This window comes from Hippocampus guttulatus, chromosome 10, assembly GCF_054856545.1.
Source record: "Hippocampus guttulatus isolate MCC_2025c chromosome 10, RoL_Hgut_1.0, whole genome shotgun sequence".
NCBI classification, from domain to species: domain Eukaryota; kingdom Metazoa; phylum Chordata; class Actinopteri; order Syngnathiformes; family Syngnathidae; genus Hippocampus; species Hippocampus guttulatus.
The window spans coordinates 18,889,661-18,913,617 of record NC_141270.1 but is presented as its reverse complement, the minus strand read 5'-3'; the positions used below and the strand labels follow the sequence as shown (position 1 = coordinate 18,913,617).

Below are 23,957 nucleotides of genomic sequence, written 5' to 3'. Positions count from 1 at the left end.
TCTTCTCCAAGTCAGATTTTTACTGCAACATTATTTCTCAATCCTTTCTGCAAAAACCGATGTTGAATAAGCCATCTCAAACCTCCGATTGCGATGAGCCGATCACCTCGCTGCAAGTCTGCCAAGGCTGCAGGGGAGTTCGGCGTCACCGTCTCAATGCTCACATGGACTGCTTCTCCCTCACTGGCAGGCACATGCCTGAACGTCATTCCCACGCTGCCACACGGACCCTTGATGACCTCTGTCTGTAATAAATGTTAACACAAATAAAGAAGGAAAGACTGGTTATGAACGTAGTGTGCCTTGGATGCCCAGTTTTAGGTTGTGTGTTGGTTATTAGTCTTTTTCTTTGTGTGTCTAATCAGAGTTCATCTTGAATGTGTTGCTATGTCAATCTAAACTGCCCAGGGCCTTCAGATTCCCGAGTGCTGGCATGTGACACATACAAGCCCTCCAAAAGTTATGGAATCAACTGGAGGATGATTGTTTCAGTGGTTAATTTTAGAGGAAATAGAAAAATCTGTGATGTTTCATGAAACATTTTTTATTCACAATGCCACCCTTCTGGTTTTAAGAAACACGCACACACACAAACAAAAGAGCAAGAACGAAAATTCTTGTCAGTCACATTTTTCAATTCCTTGGTACCCACATCAAACTCAGCAATGACCTCACATGGAATCACAAAACATAGCACATCATTTTTACTTCCTGGTAGGCTGTTCTATCAGCACTTCCACATATGTGCATGCGGTTGCATGGACCCTTCATGCCTATTGAGCAAGCGCAGTGTGGGTGAGGACTCGTTTGAACGCAATGGAACAAATTCCGGATTACAAGCCGCTACTTTTTTTCCACACTTTCAACACTGCGGCGTGTAAAATGAAGCGGCTTTTTAATTTTTTTTTTCCATCGCGGGAAAAACATGGACCAATAAAATGAATGAGTCTTTCACTGAGGTCCAATGAGATTGTATGACTAATCACAATTTCCGCTCTTTTTGCCGTAGCGGGGGAAAAATGTGTTACCCGGCAACAGTCGACCAATAAAATGAATGAGTAGTACACAGGGGTCCAATGAAATTGTATGATTACCGGTAATCACAACTTCCTTATTTCAGTCTTTCTTCTCACCCTGATCAACATGGAGAATACCAGACGAAAAGCATATGATGCAGCTTTTAAACTAAAAGCCAAACCAAAAGACTGGCAGTTAAAGAAGGAAATCAAGCTGCTGCCCGTAATCTTGGCAAAGACGAGTCGATGGTGCGAAGGTGGAGGTTCTGGCAAGAAGAACTGAGCCAGTGTAAAAAGACAACCAAAGCTTTTAAAGGTGGGCCGTCGTGGTGTTATAGTTTCATGAAATGGAAGCCTGTCTATTAGGGCACGCACAACGTTACAATATGTCAGCAGCTCCCTCCCAATTACGAGGACAAACTTGCTTCGTTCCGCACATTCACACAAACAAAGATAGCGGAGAATTCCATCAGCCCAGATGAAATAATAAATATGGACGAAGACCCTCTGACATTTGATTAGCCCCTCACTCGGACTGTAAATAAAAAAGGTGACTCCCCGTCATACTGAAAACAAGCGGCCACGAGAGAACACATTTTACCTGTGTTTTGAGCCGCGCAGCATCAGGCCTAAAGCTGCCAACGATGATCATTTTAAGCGGCTGACTATAGAAATAATTTCATATATCTTTTCCCATTTATATGATTTGCATTATTCTATTCAAAGCCTAGTGGGCTGCAGTATTTCTCCTCGTAATTACGCAGATGCGCATCAAGATCTCTCTTTGTCTGGCCTCTTATTATGTGTTTCAGCGTAATTTCGTTGTGCAAATGCATTTATTATGCTCATAAAAATATGGAGATTATTTTCACCTTAAGAAATTTTGCGCTTTTTTTCTGCGGGGGTTCAGCGGGGGACCGCACCCGGAGGCGCTCCACGGCGGCAGGGACGCAGAAGCAAACCCCCGCCTACTCATTGGCCAGCGGTTTATAGTACGGTGCGGCGCATATAATTACAAAATTGATTTTTCTTCATAAATCTGAGCATGCGGCTCTTAATCAGGTGCGGTCTGTAGCCCGGAATTTACGGTACATTTGTCAATAAAGTACAAAGTATGTGCCTATCATGTGCAAGCGCTTTGACGCAAATGACGGAGTGAAAAACGTTGAGTAGTGTTGGTGTAATACATTTGCTCTAGAAATGGGAGGGGAAAATACAAAAATACAACAACAACAAAAAAAAAGGCATTTTAACAGTTGTTGATGAATGTATTGGCAGTCCATTCTGCCTGTTTGACTTCATTAGAGGATTTCAAGGCTTCAAATCTTCAGAGCCAATTGGGTTCCTCCTATGCAAACATCAACCAAGGATTCCCTAATGGAGACTTCACAAGCACAGGTTGCTCATTTACAGGTCTGGCAGAAAAAGTAGACAGGTGTTTCCCGAATTTTTAAAGCACTCATTTCTGCTTGCTTGGAAAATGCATGGTGTAAAAGGAGATTTTGTCATTGATATTACATCTGTAGTTGTTTTGCATGTTTAAAAAATAAAATACTGGCCCAGGGCCATCGGAGTATCACTAATGTCAGACCCTGTCTTTTTGTAAAATTCTTTTTATTTTTTGCAATCGTGGAGAAAGACTAACAAAGAAAGAATTTCATTGGTCGCTGCTACCGTTGTGTTTTTACTGTGCAAGGCAAATAAACAACTTCATCTGAAGTATTTGTACATATATAATTCATGTGTTCATGATTCTTTCTTGTCTCACTTTTTAGTCCATGTGTTAAACTGTATCATTATGGAAGAGACTCCTGTTGTTTTTTATGTGAAACAATAGAAAAATGGGAGGTGGCAAACAAATTAAAAATGATTCTGAATCGTAACACCTCTAATATTATTTGCGTCAATTCGCAAACACAGTGTGATAAATATGCAAGTTGGAAAACATTTATTGTTGGGTTTTATTGCCATCATGGTGTTCTCCGAATAAAGATAAAATAATCTAAATTCAATGAAAAGGTCAATAGTTTCCCACTTTCACAAATGTATTTAATTGTCAAGAATAAGAGTCACTTGTGAACAGTGGCGATACGCATGGAGCCGAGCGCTGACGTCTTGTCCTTCTCCGGCTCGAACTGAAAGTGGCAATTCAGTGTGAGATGAAAGAGCTGTAATTAAGCCCCACCCCCGCCTGCCTTAATGACAGCCACAGCTCACAAGTCACATATCCCACATTACAAATGTGATGCAGAGGTGACCTGCCGCAAGCCCAAAAGGTTGTCCGTCTACATTCATGACAACTCCGACGATACACAAACAGAGCCATTTGACTCTGGTCTGTGCCAACTGGCGGCTTACTGTCTCCAAATATGATAGCCGACAAAAGAGTCCAACACAGTGTGGAGGAGGAGAATGATGTTAACAATGGTTCAGGTGCTCTGGTATAAAAAGACAGAAAAGGAGAGCCAATACGACATGCGTCGACTGAGACAAATGACTGTAATTTTGCCTGCAGTAATTCGTTACTGTTCTGGTGGAAGTCTGTGATTGAGTTAGGGTTGGCATGAATAAGCTGATGATCTACACAAGAGAACAGAACAAGAGGGAAGGGTTTGAAGGGGCTCGGTGGATGATTGACAGTCTTGATCCTGAGCCAGGCTGATGATAGCTGAGAAACATGGCTTTGCTACTTCGAATAGATGACATTCATTTAAATGACGGTAGAAAGTCAGGTTGACACTTATTTGATTGCCAATCATATTATCACGTAGATTATTGCAGGATATTTAGGGTTATGAAAAAAGGAGGCATAGGTTTGATTTCTAAAATATCAACCCCTGCATTTATTATTGTAAGCCACTGCAACATTACGCACGGTTCAAACATAAACACTGTGCTTGGAAATACCAAATAAAAATTTTACTCAGTACAGACTCCCAATAAATGTTTAAATACAGACATTTCTTTACACGAGCAGTACCACAGATGCTGGCTTTTGAAATTCGCGTCCATAACAGTTCGGATGGTTCTTTTGCGCTTTGGCCCGGAGGACACGACGTCCACACGTCCCAAAACCAATTTGAAATGTGGACTCATCAGACCACAGAACACTTTTTCCACTTTGCATCACTCCATCTTAGATGATCTCGGGCGCAGAGAAGCTGGCGCCGTTTCAGGGTGTTGTTCATAACTGGCTTTTGTCTGCACAGAAAATATACAAAAATGTGTGTATATATATATATATATATATATATATATATACACACCCCCACACACACACACAAAGTAAAAAGAATGCAAATAAACTACAAAGTGTAGTGTTCATGTGTCTGTGACTAGTATCGGGTATTATTTCTGGGCGTGCAACTCCTTTACGTGTTCTCATTTTGCATCTGTATGTCTGACTGTTTTTCCCTTTCAATAAACTTCTCAGAAGACATTTGCCACTTTGGTTCTTCTTGTTCTTGTCCACAAGCGAGTATCTGAATTGTTTGGGTGGCAGTGTAGCTGAAGCTCGCCTTGCAACAGTCAGCTTTTTGGGCCATAAAATCTGGTGACAAAACAAGTGCCGCTAAAGGTCGGAGCGAAATATTCCACATTTGCTCACCATGTCGAAGAAAGTATTCTTGCTGTACTGCTCATTGAAAGTGATCTTTCTCGAATTTTTTTTTTTTTAAATCACACACATAATTTCACTGATATGGTCCACAGAACCTCTGTATCTATAACCTCGATAAAATATTGCAACCTTAAGTGTAAAAGTGTTACATAATTCCGTACACTGCTGAGGTAGGGATGCATGTGCTAGGATGGGCTTGTGTGGATGGTGGCAGGTGCGTAGTGTAAACATCATTGAGCAAATGGCAAGTAGCTACAGCCTGAATTAAATGTCACGCGACAGGTCAATAAATGCCACGCCACAAAACCAAAAATGGCCGGTACAGTGTACTGTAGAGGTGAAGAAAACCTTGATGACTTCTGCCTAGCTACAAAATACCCACTTTGCTCTCACCATTTATGGATTTAGTGTGTGTGTGTGTGTGTGTGTGTGTGTGTGTGTGTGTGTGTGTGTGTGTGTGTGTGTGTGTGTGTGTGCGCGCTTATGTCTGTCTGTCTCCAGGACATGTCTAATGTGATCTGGTTTTGTTATAGCTCTTCCATGAAGACTATAACAACATTTCACTGTGGAGGAGATAGTGTGGAGGCTAAAGGCTTATTCAGATTCATGTCACACACACACTTTAAAGTGTGCTGGCGGAAACAAAAACACTCAGCCCCTCAAATCTGGATCCACCAAAACCGCAAGAAGAAATTTGAACACACCCAGAAATGATATTTTTAGCAAATACAAATAACGCAAATCATGACTATCCTCCATTTATCTTATGCCATACGTGTAGTCAGCTTATTCTTGCCACTATGGATGAGCATCTGACTAAAACCGATTGTTTTATTCAAAGTATTTATATTTTCACTATTTAATAGGTCCGAGGTTTACTAGAATGCATTTGTTCCATACCCCATGGACCATGAATTGTTTAAAAATAATAATAATAATTAAAAAAAAGAAAGTAATTTCTGTTCAATTTTTTTCTTGGCATTGGATTTTGGAATTGCATTTATCTTGCAATAATCAATTTCTGGCTAATTTCACCATCTACCTGTATGGTTCTTTAGCTGCCGAGTGAGCTTGAGCGGGGGGGGGGGGGGGGGGGCACACCGATGTAGGGATGTTGCTCTTTGATGTTCAAACCACTGTCAGATGCTCAGGGCGTCTGCCACCACTGTTCCCTCTTCCTACGCACTGAATAAGGCAAATGTTGCAGGGTCTCTCGATGCAAACTACCATGGTAGGTTAAATGTGTTGCCAAATCCGGTGTATCACTCGGGCTGCCCAAGAGCCATACAACACTTTGGGACATCCCCTTGTGGAAAATATGCTGTCCTTTTTGTATGAACAGCTGCCATGAGTCTGTAGGTGCTGAGCAGCATTCATTAGAGCAGTACCCTAGCTGTGTGTGCAGCTGCACAACTGACAACAAGTACACCATTATGCCTTTTATCGACAATATCAGGGGTGTCAAACTCATTTCACATTGTGGGCCACATACGGCCTCGGTAGATGTCAAGTGGGCCGGGCCATTAAAATTATACCATACTCTGCTATAAATAACCAAAATAACATGTCTTTCCTTTGTTTTGGTCTAAAGAAGCACAAGAACAACAGGAAAATGTTGATATTTCATGAACATATCTTTTACAAAACATTTCATGAAGCACTTTAGATTTCCTTAGACAAATGTGCAATTTACTTTTATCGTTCACATACAGTCAAACCTCGGTTTTCGAACGTCTCGGTTCTCGACCAATTCGGTTTTCGACCAAAAACTTCGAGTTGTTTATGCCTCGGATGATGAACAAATTTCGGTTCTCGAACAAACTGAGCGCACTTGAATGCACCATTTGATTCCTCTCGCCTTCCTTACATGACGAAGTGACGCTTCCTCGGGTAGACGAGGAAGTGACGCTTCCTCTTGTTGCTTCCATCGTGATCAGATGTGTTCAGTAAACATTTTTATTTTAAAAAGAGTGTTTTTTCGGTTTTCGAACAATTTCGGTTTTCGAACAGCCTTCTGGAACGGATTATGGACGAAAACCGAGGTTTGACTGTATAAGCATTGCAACTGATCCCACTGTTGTACAAAGGCACAAAACTTAAACAAGTAATTGGTATTGAAAAATATAGTAATGCATTTTAAGATTAAACAAGATTTATAAAGAAAGGAATTTCTAAACCATTTACACATCTGCATATAAAATTGGAATTTAATCCCTGCCTACACCTTACAAATTAAGGAGAGTGCTATTAAATGTGTCAAGAATAAAGTATTCACGTGTCCTTGATCGCGTCTGCTGTGTTGGGTCTGTCTCAGTGACACATTGAGACTGCTGTTGTATTCTACTCTGATTAAAACAGTGTGTCCCCCTACTCCATAAATTGCACCTTATTCAAAATATTCTTTCTGTGTCTTTTATGCATTTTTTCACTTTTAAATGATCTTGCGGGCCTGATCGAACCTCCTTGGGTGACGGTTCCGGCCCGTGGGCCGTATGTTTGAAATCCCTGATCTACATGGAAGTCGATTTAAAAAGAGCGAACTGTTGCAGATTCCTGTTAAACACGCGACACAACTCACATATTTCAAAATGATAAGAAAAAAAATAATGATCTAATAATACTCATATTAAAATTAAGTAAGTTCTAAATTAAAGCTGCTCCAACTTTGTTGCTGTCTGAGTTGCAGAGTTTAATTTTGGAGAAGTGGCACTGCCTCTCGGGGCTGAGCTTCGGCAGGAGTAACTAACCACATTACCATTGACACAGGCAGCAAGCAGCTCCTGGTTTGTTGTCTCTGAGAAGAAAAAAAAACAACTAAGAAGCACCTGCTAGCACAATGTCAATGGAACAATTTGGCATTGATTTCTACAAATGCAGCATCCCTTTTTATCTGCACTGCCACCGAGGACAAATGAAAGGTTAATATGGTCAGATGGCAGTGAACAACTACTTTCAAGTTCTCTTTCCCTCCAGGACAGACACGAGTCTGTCTTTGATCCCATTTCGATAGATTTTTATAAAAATATACATTTGCTCCATCTGTTACAGCGCGGCATACTTTATGCATACATATATAGAAAAAACAGGTATGATTTCAAATGTATCAGAACTAAAAGATGCCCTCATGAATAATAATCGGTACGAGACTGATGATGACTATGGAACCGCAAGATTGTTTTAAAAGCATTTTTGAACAATATTGGAACATAGAATGAATGTAGCGAGGTTAGATTAGACTTTCTGGAAATGGGAATGTTACATATGCCTCCAACTTTTGGTAGATCTTAGTGGAACATTCAGCCAGAGCTGTTTCGTTTAAAATCTGTTGGGGGGGGGGGGGGGCACAAGTTGTCCATTTTTTAAAAACTGCACAATTAAGTATTGACTTTCATAAAATTTTTCATAAACACACTTATTTTTTGCTAGACGTGATTAATTTGCAAAATGTCTTGTGTTCACGAATGTGAAGACCATCAAAATCAGTGTCATTTTTCTTGAGTTGTGTTTTAGGAATAAAACCTATTGAAGAAGCCTCCCTTGAAATGGTGTGATGACTATATGAATCATCTACACCAGTGGTCCCAACCCTCGGGCTGCGGACCGGTACCGGTCCATGGGTCATTTGGTACTGGGCCACACAGAGAGAAGAAATAACTTACATTACAAAAACTTACTTTTTATTTATTTTTCGGAAACTGAAAGATGTTTTATTTAGAAAATTTAAAGGATTCTCTGCTACATCCATCTACAGCACGTGTCAAATCCAAGACACAGGCGCCAGATTTGGCCCACCGTATCATTTTCTGTGGCCCGCGAAAGCCAATCAAACATGTCGACTTCCATGATGCTTGCTAAAATCTCTTCCAAAAATGTAAAATTCTTGGATATACTAAGTAAGAGAGACAATGTAGTGTAAGCATATTATTGTGACCAAACCCCTCATGACAGTAAATAAACTGTTCTTCTTGATATGCTTCCAGTCATAACGGCCCTCCAAGGGAAATGGTAACAGAAATGCGGCCCACGACAAAAAAAGAGTTTGACACCCCTGGTCTACAGTATGTCACTCTTGACGCCGGTGAAGGCGGCGCTTCTCGGTCACATGATAGGTTACCGCTAAAATGAAATCCAGGAGCTAGCAAAATGAGTACTAAAACAAATCTCTTTGGAAAGTTCCTTTGGGAAGGGGAAAAAGACCAACCAGGAGACAGAAGAGGAGCCTACGACTTTCACGAAAAAGAAGGCTACATTTAATAGACAGTATCAGGAGTCTGACTTTTAATACAGATTTATCCCAATGGGAGCTTCCCACGCACCAAGCCCACTCTGCATAATGTGTGACGATGATGAGTCGTATTTTTCATGCACTTTGTATTTGCGGTGTATCTTATTTTGATGGCACGTTTAAACGTTACCATAGCGATCAGAGAGTATTGCAGCCAGATAGGATGTTCCTCGTGTCATGATTCATGTTTATTATGTTTCGAAAATACCACACTTTTCATGCAGGTCATATCATATTATTTTGTTGTATTTATCCGCCACACCTTAAAGGCCGGTCCCTGAAAATATTGTCTGACATTAACCCGGTCCATGGAGCAAAAAAGGTTGAGGACCGCTGATCTACACTACTGGCATTGTCATTATACAGTATTGTCATTATATTTATTGCAATAACTGGTCACTGCATTTTGCCTTTGATTCTGGGCATTATTTGCTTAGCTGTCATTGTTTGGTACTATCGCACTAATGGTCTCCTTAAAGTATCTGTGTTGTGTCCTAAATGTATTCTTGTTGCTGTAATGCTAGAGTGGCTCACACACTTTACCAATAAAGCTGATTCAAATTAATGTTCTCATCCCACATTCTCGTGCAGTTAGAATAATTCTTGCCAAAAAAAGCTAGAAAGCAAAAGAAACTAAGACACTTGCTAACTTAATTCTTTATCGTTGAGTGGAATATTGTCTCACGCAAGATGCTGACATCTTGCATGATGACAATATGTCTTGAAAAATGTGGCCAAATTCTGAACTGTACGACTTTTGAGTCCTTTAACAGAGATGTTGCGCTGTACTCTTGGCTCCCTGATAAACTGTGATTGTGCACTGTATTTTGAGCAAAGGCAAGAGATCCCTAGTTCAAGTGGTAGTAGATTGATTTTCATTCATCCGCACCTGTGTGCTTGTTCAAAAATGTCACTATTCCTTTTTCTCGACATGTAATTTAATGATTGCGAAAATAAATATTTCTATAGACTCCGCCCGGCATGAACTACACACGTTTATTTAAAAATAATATATGTTCCAAGTTTATCGGAATCGGTCATTTGGAGATATATGCGTAATGTTACACTCAATATGGAAGCTTGACCGAACTTGGATATAGAGCATCAAATGTTGGTTGGCTGAACATCACCCCGCTCTCCAGCAGGATTGGGAGGGTGCGTGTGAGACAGAGTGGTGGAGGTTGAGCACATCTTTTTCCCTGTCACTGCACTGCTCGGTAATTTAATCTAATACCGCATGTCAGATCGATTTGTGTATGGTTATAGGGTACAAGTCGCTGCGGGGCAAGTACACAGAAATCCCTGCCATATGCAATTATCAACCCTTGTGCTGATGAGGGGGTTGAGGGGTGGGATGCATGGTCAGTAACTGCTCAGGTGTTTACGTCAGCACCTATTACACCGGCTACCCGTGATGTCACATAATGTGGAACATGTGAACTAATACCAAGACCTAATTTAATAACATTTGCCTAATTTAAGCGGACCCCCGACAAATGGAATAATGATGTCATAAATTTTAACATGACTGTCCCACACAATTTATAGTAAAGTGTTCAAACGCCCCCATACGCAATAATGCGTATGGGGGCCCTTGACTTAAATATCGGACCGAAAAGTGTGCCAGCCGCATGGCTAATGTGCATGTACAGTACCTGCAACCTGAACAGCTCTGTTGCTGGCTCCTCTTTGCATTCAGAGGTATAGTGTGTTAAGTAGCACAACAACATTATCAAGCAATGTGCATTTGATATGCTCCCTCCATATTCCAAAATCATTTTGGTGGCATAACAACAGGCAGTACGGAAAGCTACTCGATAATGGACACCTCTGAGGTTTGCCATCCTGTATTTACAGTAGGCACCTGCCTGAATAAGGACTCCCGTTGTGATTAAAAGTGCATCGGGCAACTTTCTGGTTCAATGCAGCCTGTTTGCTGGTCCAGATTAGTGAAGTTCACAACAAATTAAATTTAAAACAGCGTCATCCCTCCTCCCCTTGTGCATCAACGAAATCGGTCGTCTTCAGCCGCTCGTCTTTCCCAGGTGTGCCTCGTTATCTCATCAGCCCGTTTGCTTGTCGTTCTGTTTTTCGTTCATTCGGTCTCCGACCGTTGTCCACTGTTGCGTGACTTGTCTTCAGTGGTGGTGAGTCTGTTCCCCATTTTTTTCTTTTTTGTGAATTTGTATGCCAGTTGTTTTGTACTTTCCTTTTAATTTTTTTAATAATCTCCACTGCCCAGTTCCACTGTTTGCTGGTTTTTCTGTAGTACACAATCTCCCTCCATCGCAGTAGTTGAACATTCAAGACCCCCAAATCCACCCCCACATTAAACTCTGTGAAATAATATATTTACACAAGGAATGTTCCGACTGATTGTACAAGATCGACCGGCAGATTTTCGTTGAAGAGGATGTGATTGGTAATTGCCGTTCTAAGCCTCTTAGGGTTGACAGATCACCCCAGGTGGCCAATTGTTCTTAACCATTTTCAGCACTTGCTAACAATAAACAGTGATGTCACATTTTATTACAGAGAAATCTACATCATAACTGTTCTTTTAAAAGTACATTACTCAATCAATAATACTTGATAAAGTTGGTTCTACTTAGGATAAGCATCATCGATAACTGGTTTGATACCAGTCATTTTATTTTATGGGCAGTGTTAATGTGTTTATTGCCAGCAATATTTTTTAAACTTCTAAATGGGGATGTACTGTATTCTGCACTACTAATTCATTTTTTAATCATCTTGATCAAAATCGAGTGTCGACAAGAAACCTAAATGTAGCTTTCACCTCAATTACCCTGGTTAGTTACATTTCTGAACCACTTTAGGATTTCAAGATTCAGTTGACGGTTTCATTGTATGACATTGGCCCATAACTAAATCAGCATTCACAAATATTTGGATTCGCATATGACTGTGCCATCCTGGATTTGGTGGCTCCTTCAAAAACTGTGCTCCCAAAACCTAAACCCGAGCCATGGTTTAACGACATTACCCGCGCAGCTAGGCAGGGGTGTCGCAAAGCCGAACGCAAGTGGAAAAATGACAAATTGCATGTCTCTTATCAAATTTGGAAAGACTGCTGGCGTAACTACCAGCTCACAGTAAAAGAGGCCAAAAGAGAATATCTGTCGGACCTTATTCAGGCTAACCGTCACAACCCACGCGCACTATTTAAAACAATAGATTCTGTACTCAAACCCCCTCTGCCTACTTGCTCGGATTCTTCACCCGAGATGTGCAACAGATTCCTTCAGTTTTTCATTGATAAGGTCTCTACAGCTAGGACTCCGGTCTCAAATACCGCATCTGACCCCTCTGTCCATGTTCCATGTTCAGCTGTGCTAAATTCTTTTGAAACTGTGTCCTTGGCGCTTTTGGAGGATGTAGTTCGCCAGACAAAGCCATCTGGCTCCCCTTGCGACTCTCTTCCCCCGCACTTCTTTCAGGAGGTTCTCCCGAGTGTTGGCGCATCAGTCTTGGATATCATCAACAGCAGCCTCTCTTCTGGTGTAGTTCCCCAACAGTTTAAACATGCTGTGGTCCAACCCTTGATCAAGAAAGCTGGCCTTGATCCAGATGTGCTGTCAAGTTTCAGGCCCATTTCCAAGCTGCCTTTCATTTCCAAAATTCTGGAAAAAGTGGTGCACATGCAGTTGAAAGTTTTCTTGGATGAACATAACATCTTGGAGGTCTTCCAGTCAGGTTTCAAGACGATGCATAGCACGGAGTCAGCCCTGTTACGCGTTTCTAATGACATCCTCCTGGCAAATGACTCTGGAGACCACGTGTGTCTAGTTTTATTGGACTTAACTGCAGCATTTGATACAGTGGATCACAGTATTCTGCTGTCTCGTTTGCAGCACTTGGTGGGCATTGGCGGCAGTGCTCTTGAGTGGTTTAGGTCCTATTTAGCTGACAGAACCTTCTGTGTCAGCCTTGGCTGCTCTGAGTCACGCACTGCTCCCCTGTCATGTGGTGTTCCACAGGGCTCAATTCTGGGGCCTCTGCTGTTCTCGCTGTATCTGCTCCCATTGGGTTCCATCTTAAGGAAACATGGTATTCCCTTCCACTGCTATGCAGATGACTGCCAGATCTATGTCCCACTGAGCAAGAAAGACGCCTTCTCATTAAGGCCACTCCTATCCTGTCTGGAAGAAATCAAAACCTGGATGGCACAAAATTTCTTGAGATTCAATGAAAAGAAGACAGAGGTGATATTGTTTGGTCCCAGTGGCCCTTGTACATTCCATCCTGTAGACTTGGGCCCCCTGTCTCCTTATCTTAAGTCAACAGTCTCAAACTTGGGCCTTAAACTGGACAGTGATTTCAAACTCGATCGGCAAATTGGTGCCGTTGTTAAATCCAGCTTCTTTCACCTTAGACAGCTGGCCAAAATAAAACCTCTCCTCTCACATGAACACTTTGAGACAGTAATTCATGCCTTTGTCACATCCCGGCTCGATTACTGCAATGCCCTTTACTTTGGAGTCAGCCAGTCCTCCATTAAGCGCCTTCAGCTGGTCCAGAATGCCGCCGCTCGCCTCTTGACTGGTACTCGTAAGAGGGAGCACATAACTCCTACTCTGGCATCCCTTCACTGGCTCCCCATTCATTTTAGAGTTATTTTCAAGATCCTCTTATTTGTTTTCAAATCTCTGAATAATCTCGCGCCACCTTACCTCTCTGAGCTCATCCGCCCCTACACACCTGCCCGGCGCCTCAGGTCTGTGGACCAGACTTTATTAGAAGTACCAAGAACTAAACTGAGGCTCAGAGGGGATCGAGCCTTTTCTGTTGCTGGTCCCTCTCTCTGGAATGACCTCCCACTAAACATTCGGCAAGCCTCCTCGCTGCCCATCTTCAAAACCCTCGTCAAAACTCACTTGTATTCTTTGGCATTCGACTCAGCATGACTTAGATTTGTTCTTGGTTTTACTGTTTGGTGCTTTCTACCGCCTTTATTACCGATTTGTCTTACTGTTTATTGTGCATGTTAAATTGCTCCATGTACAGCACTTTGTATGCAGCGATGGCTGTTTGAAAGTGCTCTATAAATACTGTTGACTTGACTTGACTTGACTTGACTTGCAAGCGCTTTTTAATGCCCACTTCTATATCAAATATGTTATGCTCCAACCGATGAAAAACAAAACAATATGTGTAGCCAATGGCCATCCACACAATAATCAGAATCAGAATCAGAATCATCTTTATTGGCCAAGTATGTAGAACACACAAGGAATATGTCTCCGGTATAACACGCTGCATTAGTATTATCGTAATGTAAGTGAACCGTAGTGCGGTGGTACCACCCAGTGACAACTGTGAGTCAATGTGCAAAGTATCAAGCAGAGCAAAAGTGAACAGTGGTAGAATACAATACTATGACAGTTTGTACAGTTGGTGCAGAAAATCATTGAACCATTTTAGAGTGACCAGTAGCAGTATTTGTAGTACAAGAAGAGTGACTACATCAGTGACTGTTTAGGGAGTTAATGGCTAGAGGGAAGAAGCTGTTGAAGTGTCTACTGGATTTGGTGCGCATGGATCGGTAGCGCCTGCCTGAGGGGAGTAGCTGGAAAAGGTGGTGGGCAGGGTGCGGGGGATCCAGGAGGATTTTCCGTGCCCTTGTCTTGATTCTTGCAGTGTGCAAGTCCTCAAGAGTGGGTAGGGCGGTGCCAATGATTTTTTCCGCCGTCCTAACTGTCCGTTGAAGTCGGATTTTGTCCTTTTTTGTGGCGGCCCCAAACCAAACCGTGATGGAAGAACACAGGATTGATTAGATGACTGCCGTGTAGAACTGTTGTAGCACCTCCTGTGGCAGGCCATGCTTCCTCAGCAGACTCAGGAAGTACATCCTCTGCTGGGCCCTTTTCAGGATGGAGATGGTGTTGACTTCCCACTTCATGTCCTGGGAGACTGTGATTCCCAGGAACTTGAAGGTCTCGACGGTTGACACAGGGCAGTTGGATAGTGTGAGGGGCAACTGTGGAGAAGATCATCTCTACAGTCTTGAGCGTGTTCAGCCCGAGGTTGTGTCGGCTGCACCAGAGCTCCAACTGCTCCACTTGTTGGCGGTACGCAGACTCGTCGCCGTCTTTGATGAGACCGATGACCCTGGTGTCGTCTGCGAACTTTATGAGTTTGACAGCTGGATTTGTTGAGGTGCAATCGTTTGTGTAGAGGGAGAAGAGCAGTGGAGAGAGGACACATCCCTGTGGGGCTCCAGTGCTGGTGGTGCGTGTTGATGATGTTGTTGCTCCCAGTCTCACCTGTTGTGTCCGTCCCGTCAGGAAGCTGAGGATCCACTGGCAGATCGTAGGGGACACACCGAGGTGGAGAAGTTTGGGGGTGAGGAGTTCCGGGATGATGGTATTGAACGCAGAGCTGAAATCCACTAACAGAATCCTTGCATAGGTCCCTGTGCTGTCGAGGTGCTCGAGGATGTAGTGCAGACCTATGTTGACTGCGTCTTCCACAGACCTGTTTGTCCGGTAGGCAAACTGGAGAGGGTGCAGCAGGGGTCCGGTGACGTTCTTTAGGTGGTTCAGGCGTTCAAAGGACTTCATGACCACAGACGTCAGGGCGACAGGCCTATAGTCGTTCAGTTCCGATGTTGCCGATTTCTTGGGAACTGGGATGATGGTAGACTGTTTGAAGCAGGATGGGACCTCACACAGCTCCAGGGATCTGTTGAAGATTTGTGTGAAGACCGGAGCCAGCTGGTCAGCGCAGACTTTCAGGCAGGAGGGGGACACTTTGTCGGGCCCGGCAGCTTTCTTGATCTTGATCTAATGTAATCAGTTGCCCATATCGTAATAGCCATGAAGCTCCACATTACAATTTTTGTCTTGTGGCTAAAACCTGAGTTTTAAGTTGCCTTTTTAGCATAACAAACAGACTTCAAAAGCATTCAGAATAAAGAGGTTGTTATGGAGACAGAATCAAACAAAAACAGGAGCTTTGCCTAATTTGCACTTTTATGAAAAGCAACAGGCGTTTGGTCGCCCACATGATCCTTTTTTGTTTTTGTTTGTTGTTTTTCTTATGATCATTGGACCCGCATTGCGAAATAATAATGTCATGGCCTTAACGATCACTTGGAACATATAAGTACTATCATCAGCTGCCGATACCATCGTCAGAGGCGAGAGAAGACTGATTTCCTCAGTTATCAATTTGGCATTTCAGTGTTTGCATGCCTTTTGAAAGCCAATGCTTGTCACTCATGCACACACTAAGCCTTCGACCAAACACTCACAAAATTTTCTGAATCATTCACTCTGTGCTTATGTGGTTTGCCACTAAGCTCAACTGGTCAATTCCAAACCTGCAATCAAAAAAAGTGGCACAACTAGACTACGTTTCTTCTTTCATTTGGGTGAGATGACGCACATTACAGGTAATGCCATGACGAATTTGTTTCGAGAGCATTAGAAACGAACGAATGTACTCAGTTATTACTCTAAATGAGACTGAAACAACATTTAAAAATAAGACTGGGCTACGTCAAGAGAGCAGTCCTGGTGCTTTCAAATTAAATTGAGATCCTCTATATCTGAGATAGCAATCCAACCTAACTTGAAAGTAATCCAAGTGAAAAAAAAAAAGACCACACCCTGGTTAAATAGAAAAAAAGCCGTGTGAAACGAAAACGAAGCTCAATCCAACTGTTGAAAGGTGTTCAGATAATTAAGTCGACTGAGCTCAGGATTAGAGAGAGCAAAGACTGATGGAAGAAAGTGTATTTGTATTATGAAATACCTGCAGCCAAGTATGTGACTAATGTTTCATTATTGTAGATAGTAGAAGAGCCAAAGGTAGCAGTCAAGAGCCAGGAAGATGTAATTTCCTGACTATATAACACATGCTCTAGGATCATCACAAAGCTTTCTGAATTAAAATAGCAGGAAACCTGTAATGTGGCTGTGCCTCTCACTGTCATGCACAAAGCACCTGCTCAATTTACTCCCCCCCTTGAGGAAAATTGATCAGGGGAAGAAGTGATTACAAACAAACAAAAACATGTGGTTGGGAAAATCGCTCGTCTTTAATCTAATTTTCACTGTGCGGCTACCAATTGTCAAACAGAATTAGAATAGGACACATAATTGGCACGGAAAAACGGAAACAGATGATGAATGTGGCATCTGTCAATCGACACAAAATGGAAAATTACTAGAGGTGATGGGATCCATCGGACCAGACTTTTGCAGTGAGACAGTAGGATTTCACACACTTAAATCTGAAAGATGTTATATGCACACACACACACACACACACACATTATATATATATATTATATAGTGATCCCTCGCTATTTTGCGGTTCCTTTATCGCGGCTTCAGTACATCGCAGATTTTTTCAAACATATTCATAAAAAATGTTTTCATATACATAGAGTACTGTACTGTATATATTGCTCTATGTGACTCGCTTTTGTTTTGCAGCTTCTCGCGGACCATTTGCGGACTTTGCGGAAATTTTTATTTTTATTTTTTACCTGTATATGTTAATTGGTCGCTACTTCCCGGATTTTCGTTTATCGTGGGTGGATTTGGTCCCCATTAACTGCGATAAACGAGGGATTACTGTGTGTGTGTGTATATATATATATATATATATATATATATATATATATATATATATATATATACATACATGTATACACACACACACACACAGAGCTGAAACAATCAGAAGCTGAATCAATGCTCATCTACAATCCAAATGGCTAAAAGAAGAACCAGCGATTTTAGTGGTGTGTGTGTGTGTGTGTGTGTGTGTGTGTGTGTGTGTGTGTGTGTGTGTGTGTGTGTGTGTGTGTGTGTGTGTGTGTGTGTGTGTGTGTGTGGTCAAGGCCTACACTCAAGGTCCATAAGGCGCTGGACGATATATGTGCATGGCAACTCATCGAAACTGAAATCTGATTGGACCAAAAAAATAACTAAATAATAATAACCCACAAAGGACTGGAAGCTACATGGCCAAGTCTTTTGTGGGTATGTATGCATATGCGTGCGTGTGTGTGTCTATATATATATATATATATACATACTGTATGCAGTCAAACCTCGGTTTTCGAACGCCTCTGTTCTCGACCAAATCAGTTTTCAACCAAAAATTGAGTTTTTTTATGCCTCAAATTACGACCGAAAATCGGTTCTCGACCAAATTGAGCACATTTGAATGCGCCACTTGACTCCTCTCACCTTCCTTACACAAGGAAGTGACACTTCCTCGGGTAGACGAAGAAGTGACGCTTCCTCGTGTAGCGTTCCATTGTGAGCAGACGTGTTCAATAAAGATTTTTTTTTTTAAAAGAGCGTGGTTTCGATTTTTTTAACAAATCGGTTTTCGAACAGCTTTCTGGAATGGATTATGGTCGAAACCCGAGGTATGTCTGTTTATATATTAAATATATACATACATACAGTCATCTCACTATCTCTGCGCCCCGCGTCCATGCATAATTTTCCCGCGGGACGCACAGTTCCAAATAATGTGCGTTTTTGGGACGCAAGGAAATTTCTCAGTCAAAACAACAACAAAAAAATACGGTATATCTTTTTTCCAGCAACGCAGTGTCACAGTTTGACAAGCGCCGGCATTGTTTTGATCTCGTGTCAAGTAATCTCACGTGACGAGATTTCTGTTCTCCCGAGACGAGATTGGCGATTGCCTTCAACCTCGCGGAAAGTAGACGATTGCCAAGTTGTGTAACGTTAAAACAACAAGTTGACAAGTGTTGTGAAAGTTTATTGCGGAGATATCACAGAGGAAGCAACTAAAGTTGGATAGTTATTTGCGATAAAATGACTTTAAGAAAGCCTTACATCATTGGAAGCAGAGTGGAAGCAGAGTAAAGAGAGGAGAATTTATGAACTCAGACTGAACCGTGGGATGAAATAAGAACCTATTTCGCAGCAAATCTTGTATGCCTGAATAAATTAATTTTTTGCAGCAGTTGTTTATAAGAAATAAACCTATTATCAATGTACTGTTTTTTGTTGTTGTCTGTGTTATTATAATATGCAATGGAATAAGTACACCATTTCAGAATTCAAAATTTGGGACTCTAAATGCATACTTTCTGATCAGCGAGTCCCTGGGACTCGCTGGGGTTAAACTGTAAAATAATCACTGTGTGTGTGTGTGTGTGTATACATACACATCTATCTCAGTGGCGGATGCTGGTCTGTCAAGGAGGGCAAGCTCAATTTCAGCCTACATCATAAAATGTGTCCGTTTATTTATTTTATGTTGAGAGGGAAGAAATTTCATCTGTGCTGTATGTTACACATACGTACAGCACATTTGACAATAAAGTTGTATTCAATTCAATTATACATGAATTCTACTTTCCATTCTTTTTCAAAAAAATGAAAAGAAAAAGGATGCCTTCACCATAAGATCATTGGTCGAAACTAAAGGTTGCAGCTCGACTTGGGACTCGTCTCAACTACAGCAGCAAGTGAATGGCTAGCACTGCATCTGTTCAAGTATGTTTACATACAATGCCACTTTTTTTGTCTTTTAGATTCAATAATGTAATGAATTAAAAATTAAAATAGGGGGTTTCTCAGCACTTTTTAGATGAGATTAAAATATAGATTAATTAGTTCAATTACAGATCATAATTAATCTCGCTATTTTTTTAAACGCTTGACAGCACTATTATTATACATCTGCTTCTTCCACCCATCAAATGGGCATTAATTGATTCTCAGTCATCAGTGTTCCATGAACACATCAACAGTGATATAAATTACACACAGGTTATTCAAATGTATCCAAATACTGCATAGAAAATGACCTTTTCCTTCTTTGATTTTATCCTTCTTTGCTTACATGCATGCCCGCTGTCCACAAGTATCTTTCATCAAGTGTCAGAGGCAGATGGAAAGCACAGACACCCTAAGTGGAACATCAAACAAATGCCTGATGGGGAAAGGGTGTGTTCATATGCGCATGTTTGTGTGTGTGTGTGTGTGGGGGGGGGGGGGGGGGGGGTCATGAAGTACCGTATTTTCACGACCATTCGGCGCACCGTATGGTTGGGCGCAGTCTCATTAATGGGTGCTATTTCTGTATTTTACACATAGACAAAACGCACTGTATTATTGGGCGCAATTTTAAAGTGGTCAAACATACGCCAGCTTAAACATACGGCATTCATGCGCGCACGCTAAAAACACGTTAGCTTGAAGCATACGTTAGCATGCCAAGACATACAGATACAAGCTAAAAACACGTTTTTAAAAAGGCAACGGAAGCAAAACTGAGTTCCGTTGTGTTTTATTTAGCCATCGTACAATGTACTCACGTTTTTCGATCAATCATCACCCAGAAATCCATCAAAGTCCTCATCCTCTGTATCAGAATTGAACAATTGTGCAAGTACCGGTAATCCATCAAAAACGCCGTGTTCCCTCTCGTTGTCAGTCACTCTCATTACCATGTGGCTCCACAGAAATGATGCCGGCTTTGCCAAAAACTCGAACAACAGTGCAAGCAGACACGTTCGTCCAAGCAGCCACAATCCATTCGCAAATTGTGGCATAACTCGCCCGGCGCTGCCTCTCACTCTTTGTAAAGTTGTGTTTGCCATCAATCATTCATTGTTCCCATGCCGTTCGCAACTTTACTTTGAACGCCCGGTTGATGCCGATGTCCAGCGGTTGGAGTTCTTTAGTCAAGCCTCCGGGAATAACGGCAAGCTCAGAGTTCATTTGCTTGACTTGGTTTTTCACCGCTGCTGTGAGATGGGCACGCATCCCAAAAGCATAACCGATGGCTTGAAGTTTGAACTGAGCTTCGTAGGCGTGTCTCTTTGTAGAATTTATTTTCGGGGGTTCTTAGAAACCAAAACCGAAGTTGTTTTGCAACAATGCACATAGCCACACTCTATACAGGTGTTGGTACCTGCTTGTAGCGTCCCTTTAGCGTCCACTTACACGCCCACCCTTCACTCATTGGCGGACTTCTTCCCCGCATGCCTGTCACTCACGTCTGCCTTTTCTCTCTCTCTCTCTCTCTCTCTCTCTCTCTCTCTCTCTCTCTCCATATATGTATATATACACGCCCACGCTTCACTGATTGGCCGACTTCTTTGCCGCATGCCTGTCCACAGTCACTTCCGCCTTTTCTCTATATAAACAGCGTGTCGGCTGTCAGTCAGGTTTTGGAACTCAGCGCATACACAAGACGCTCTGCATCATAAGGCGTCCTGTCCATTTTGGAGAAAATTTAAGACTTTTAATGGTGCCTTATAGTCGTGAAAATACGGTAGCATGATTGCTGTTGGTATGGGATGCCAACTGTGAGTGAGACACTTGACCATTTTTCAAGTTAAGACTGAGCAGCAAAACAACAAGAAATAGAGGTGAATTGAAAATCAAAGACATACACCGCTCCCTCCCCTAAAACTGTCAGAGATTTTCATCTTGACCATGCCCACTTTGGTGCAATTCACTTGGGTGACAATATTGTAGTGGACATTTGAAGTCCACTACAATATTGTCACCCCTTGTTGAGGATCATCTTCTGTCAACAGAATATCCACTCGGAATGAGAAACAAAATATAGCAATATAGTGGTACCTCTACTTACAAACGTCTCTTCATACGTAATTTTCAAGTTACGAAACGCCTCAACAGGAAAATATTGCCTCTTGTTGCGAAAGAAATCTCAAGATATGAAAGGTAAAAATAACAGTATGGGCTGCTACTCGCATCTCGAGAAAGCAGCTATGATTTAAGAGGTACCAACTTATTCAAAAAACTCAAAACAAGAACAAACATCAAGCAAAGAAGTGTATCTATCAAAGGCGTTAATCTGTGGAATAATCTCGAAACGGACCTGAAAATGAGTAAATCGCTTGCTGAGTTCAAAAACAAATTCAAAAAAATAGCACAAACAACCTACATCAATCAGAGTTAAAATGATAAATTCAAAACATTAAATATAATGATAAATCAGAACTAAGTTGATAAATAGAGAAAGGTATATAAATATCCATTATGAATACAAGAGAAAATTGACACAAGAGTGTCAGGGTGTGGAAGTATATAATCCCGATACAAACCAAAAGTTGTAAAAATATCACGGTTAAGGGTAAAGTATGAGCCTTAATGGAGACTTCTTTCTTCTTACTTTTTTCTTTTCTGATTGATATAAAAATGATTTATTAGATACAATCACATAACGGGGTAGGACTAGATAAGTTTTTTACTTCTTCCTACTCCCTTGAACATAATAACTGTGTTGTATGAAGATTGATTTCTTTCTTTTTTTATCTACCTTATTTTCTGTCAAATTATTACTGTATATATGTTTTATGTTCAATAAACAAACCAAACCAACCAAAACCAATCTCTGAGTTTCTGAACGCAACATACATATAGCTGCTGTGCCAGTAGTTATACTGTATTACCAAGCATCTTCCTGGCATCCCATTGGCTAAGAGGGACTTCTACCAAATGTGTCTCGGTGTGTAGATAGATAGATATGTGTCTATACAGCATCCTCGTCATTCACCCTCGAGCAATGAAGAGTTCCGATAGTTTTACGTAAATGTGAACCACCCAGAAAAAGTGTTCATCAGTCCGGTGATCACTCACTATGCTGATGTCTGCCTCGGACATTTTCGAAGGATTGTTAAAATCCGACAAAAGCAAATGTCCTTGGATTAGTTCTTTACAAAACGGCAGGCAAAAACCACTTTTGAGAGAGAACATGAACTAAAAAACGATGAGGACGCAGTTAAGAGTTAAATGACCATCATTTTTATTCTTTACGCTATCCTTTGGTTTTTCCATCATGCACAGCTGTCATTTATTGTGCAATAATCTAATTGTAACATGATGCGTTTTTATGCTTTAGAAAACATTTATGGCTGAATTTGGGGGGTGGGGGGGGGGGGGGGTCTTGGAACGGATTAAGATATCCTTTATTTGTCCAGCAATGGGGAAATTACAGTCAGAATTCAGAAAGGAAAACACTGGGTAGGGAGAGGGGAAAAAAAACACACTCGAACTATCCTCTTCTGAGGATAATTTAAGTCCAGGATAAAAAAAGATTAAGATTAAGATATCCTTTATTTGTCCCGCAATGGGGAAATTACAGTCAGAATTCAGAAAGGAAAAAACTGGGTAGGGAGAGGGGGAAAAAAACACGCTCGAACTATCCTCTTCTGAGGATAATTTAAGTCCAGGATAAAAAAAGACCCTAGCACATAAATAAGCATATGACAGTTACAACAAGTCACAAGACATAACATGTAATAAGGGGGAGGATGAATGGGAAGGGGGGGTGACCGCGACGCGGCACGTCTGACCACCTGCACGGACCACCTTGCGCTCCGCAGATCGTACCACGTCACGGGGGAAAAGAATCGGAGCGATGAAGACGGTGATAATAAGGATGTGTATGCGCGTGTGATTGTCTAGTTGTGTATGTGTATGCATGTACAGGCCACAGCTGCTTCGTCGAGGTCTGCTCATGAAGACAGTCCCGGCTTATCAGTCCATGGCCAAGAAGGAGGGGGGTGATGGTGGGGGGCACTAGCTTCCATGCATACTTCCATCCAGGGGAAAGGCCAGATAGCGTTGTTTGTTTTGGAGGGACGGCCGCCAACAATTTCAGACAGCCTTGAGTCCGTGGTCTGTATCTCTTCACTGGCGCCGATCAGCCCGAATCCGAAACCTCTTTCCGCAGCGCGGATTCCAACTTCTCCATGTTGTTGTCGATCGCGTGGAGTCGCTCCAAAACGGCATCTGTATTGCGGTTGAGCTCAGTCACCGCTTGAGTCTGAGTGTTGGACATTCGCGCCAAACCATCCAGAATGACCGGCGGTTTCTTCACCTCCAATAAAGCCGCTCCCGTCGGTTGAAATTTGCGATAGAACAGGAAGCTGCTAACACCAAACAGCAGCATACCTGCTATCAGAAGGCCGATAATGTAGATGTCTTCCACATCCTCAACGGACAGTATTGACAGGCACACCATTCTCCACTTTTTC

At 41.8% G+C, this 23,957-nt stretch overlaps 1 protein-coding gene across 1 annotated transcript in view; it reads right to left on the bottom strand.

The window, feature by feature from the left end:
* pdzd8 (PDZ domain containing 8) overlaps window positions 1–23,957 on the bottom strand; it is a 51,798-nt gene that overhangs the window by 4,966 nt on the left and 22,875 nt on the right. Inside the window, exon 4 of the mRNA XM_086122497.1 lies at window positions 83–245. Coding sequence (XP_085978623.1) covers window positions 83–245 — 163 coding nt within the window. The remainder of the gene's footprint in view (window positions 1–82; window positions 246–23,957) is intronic.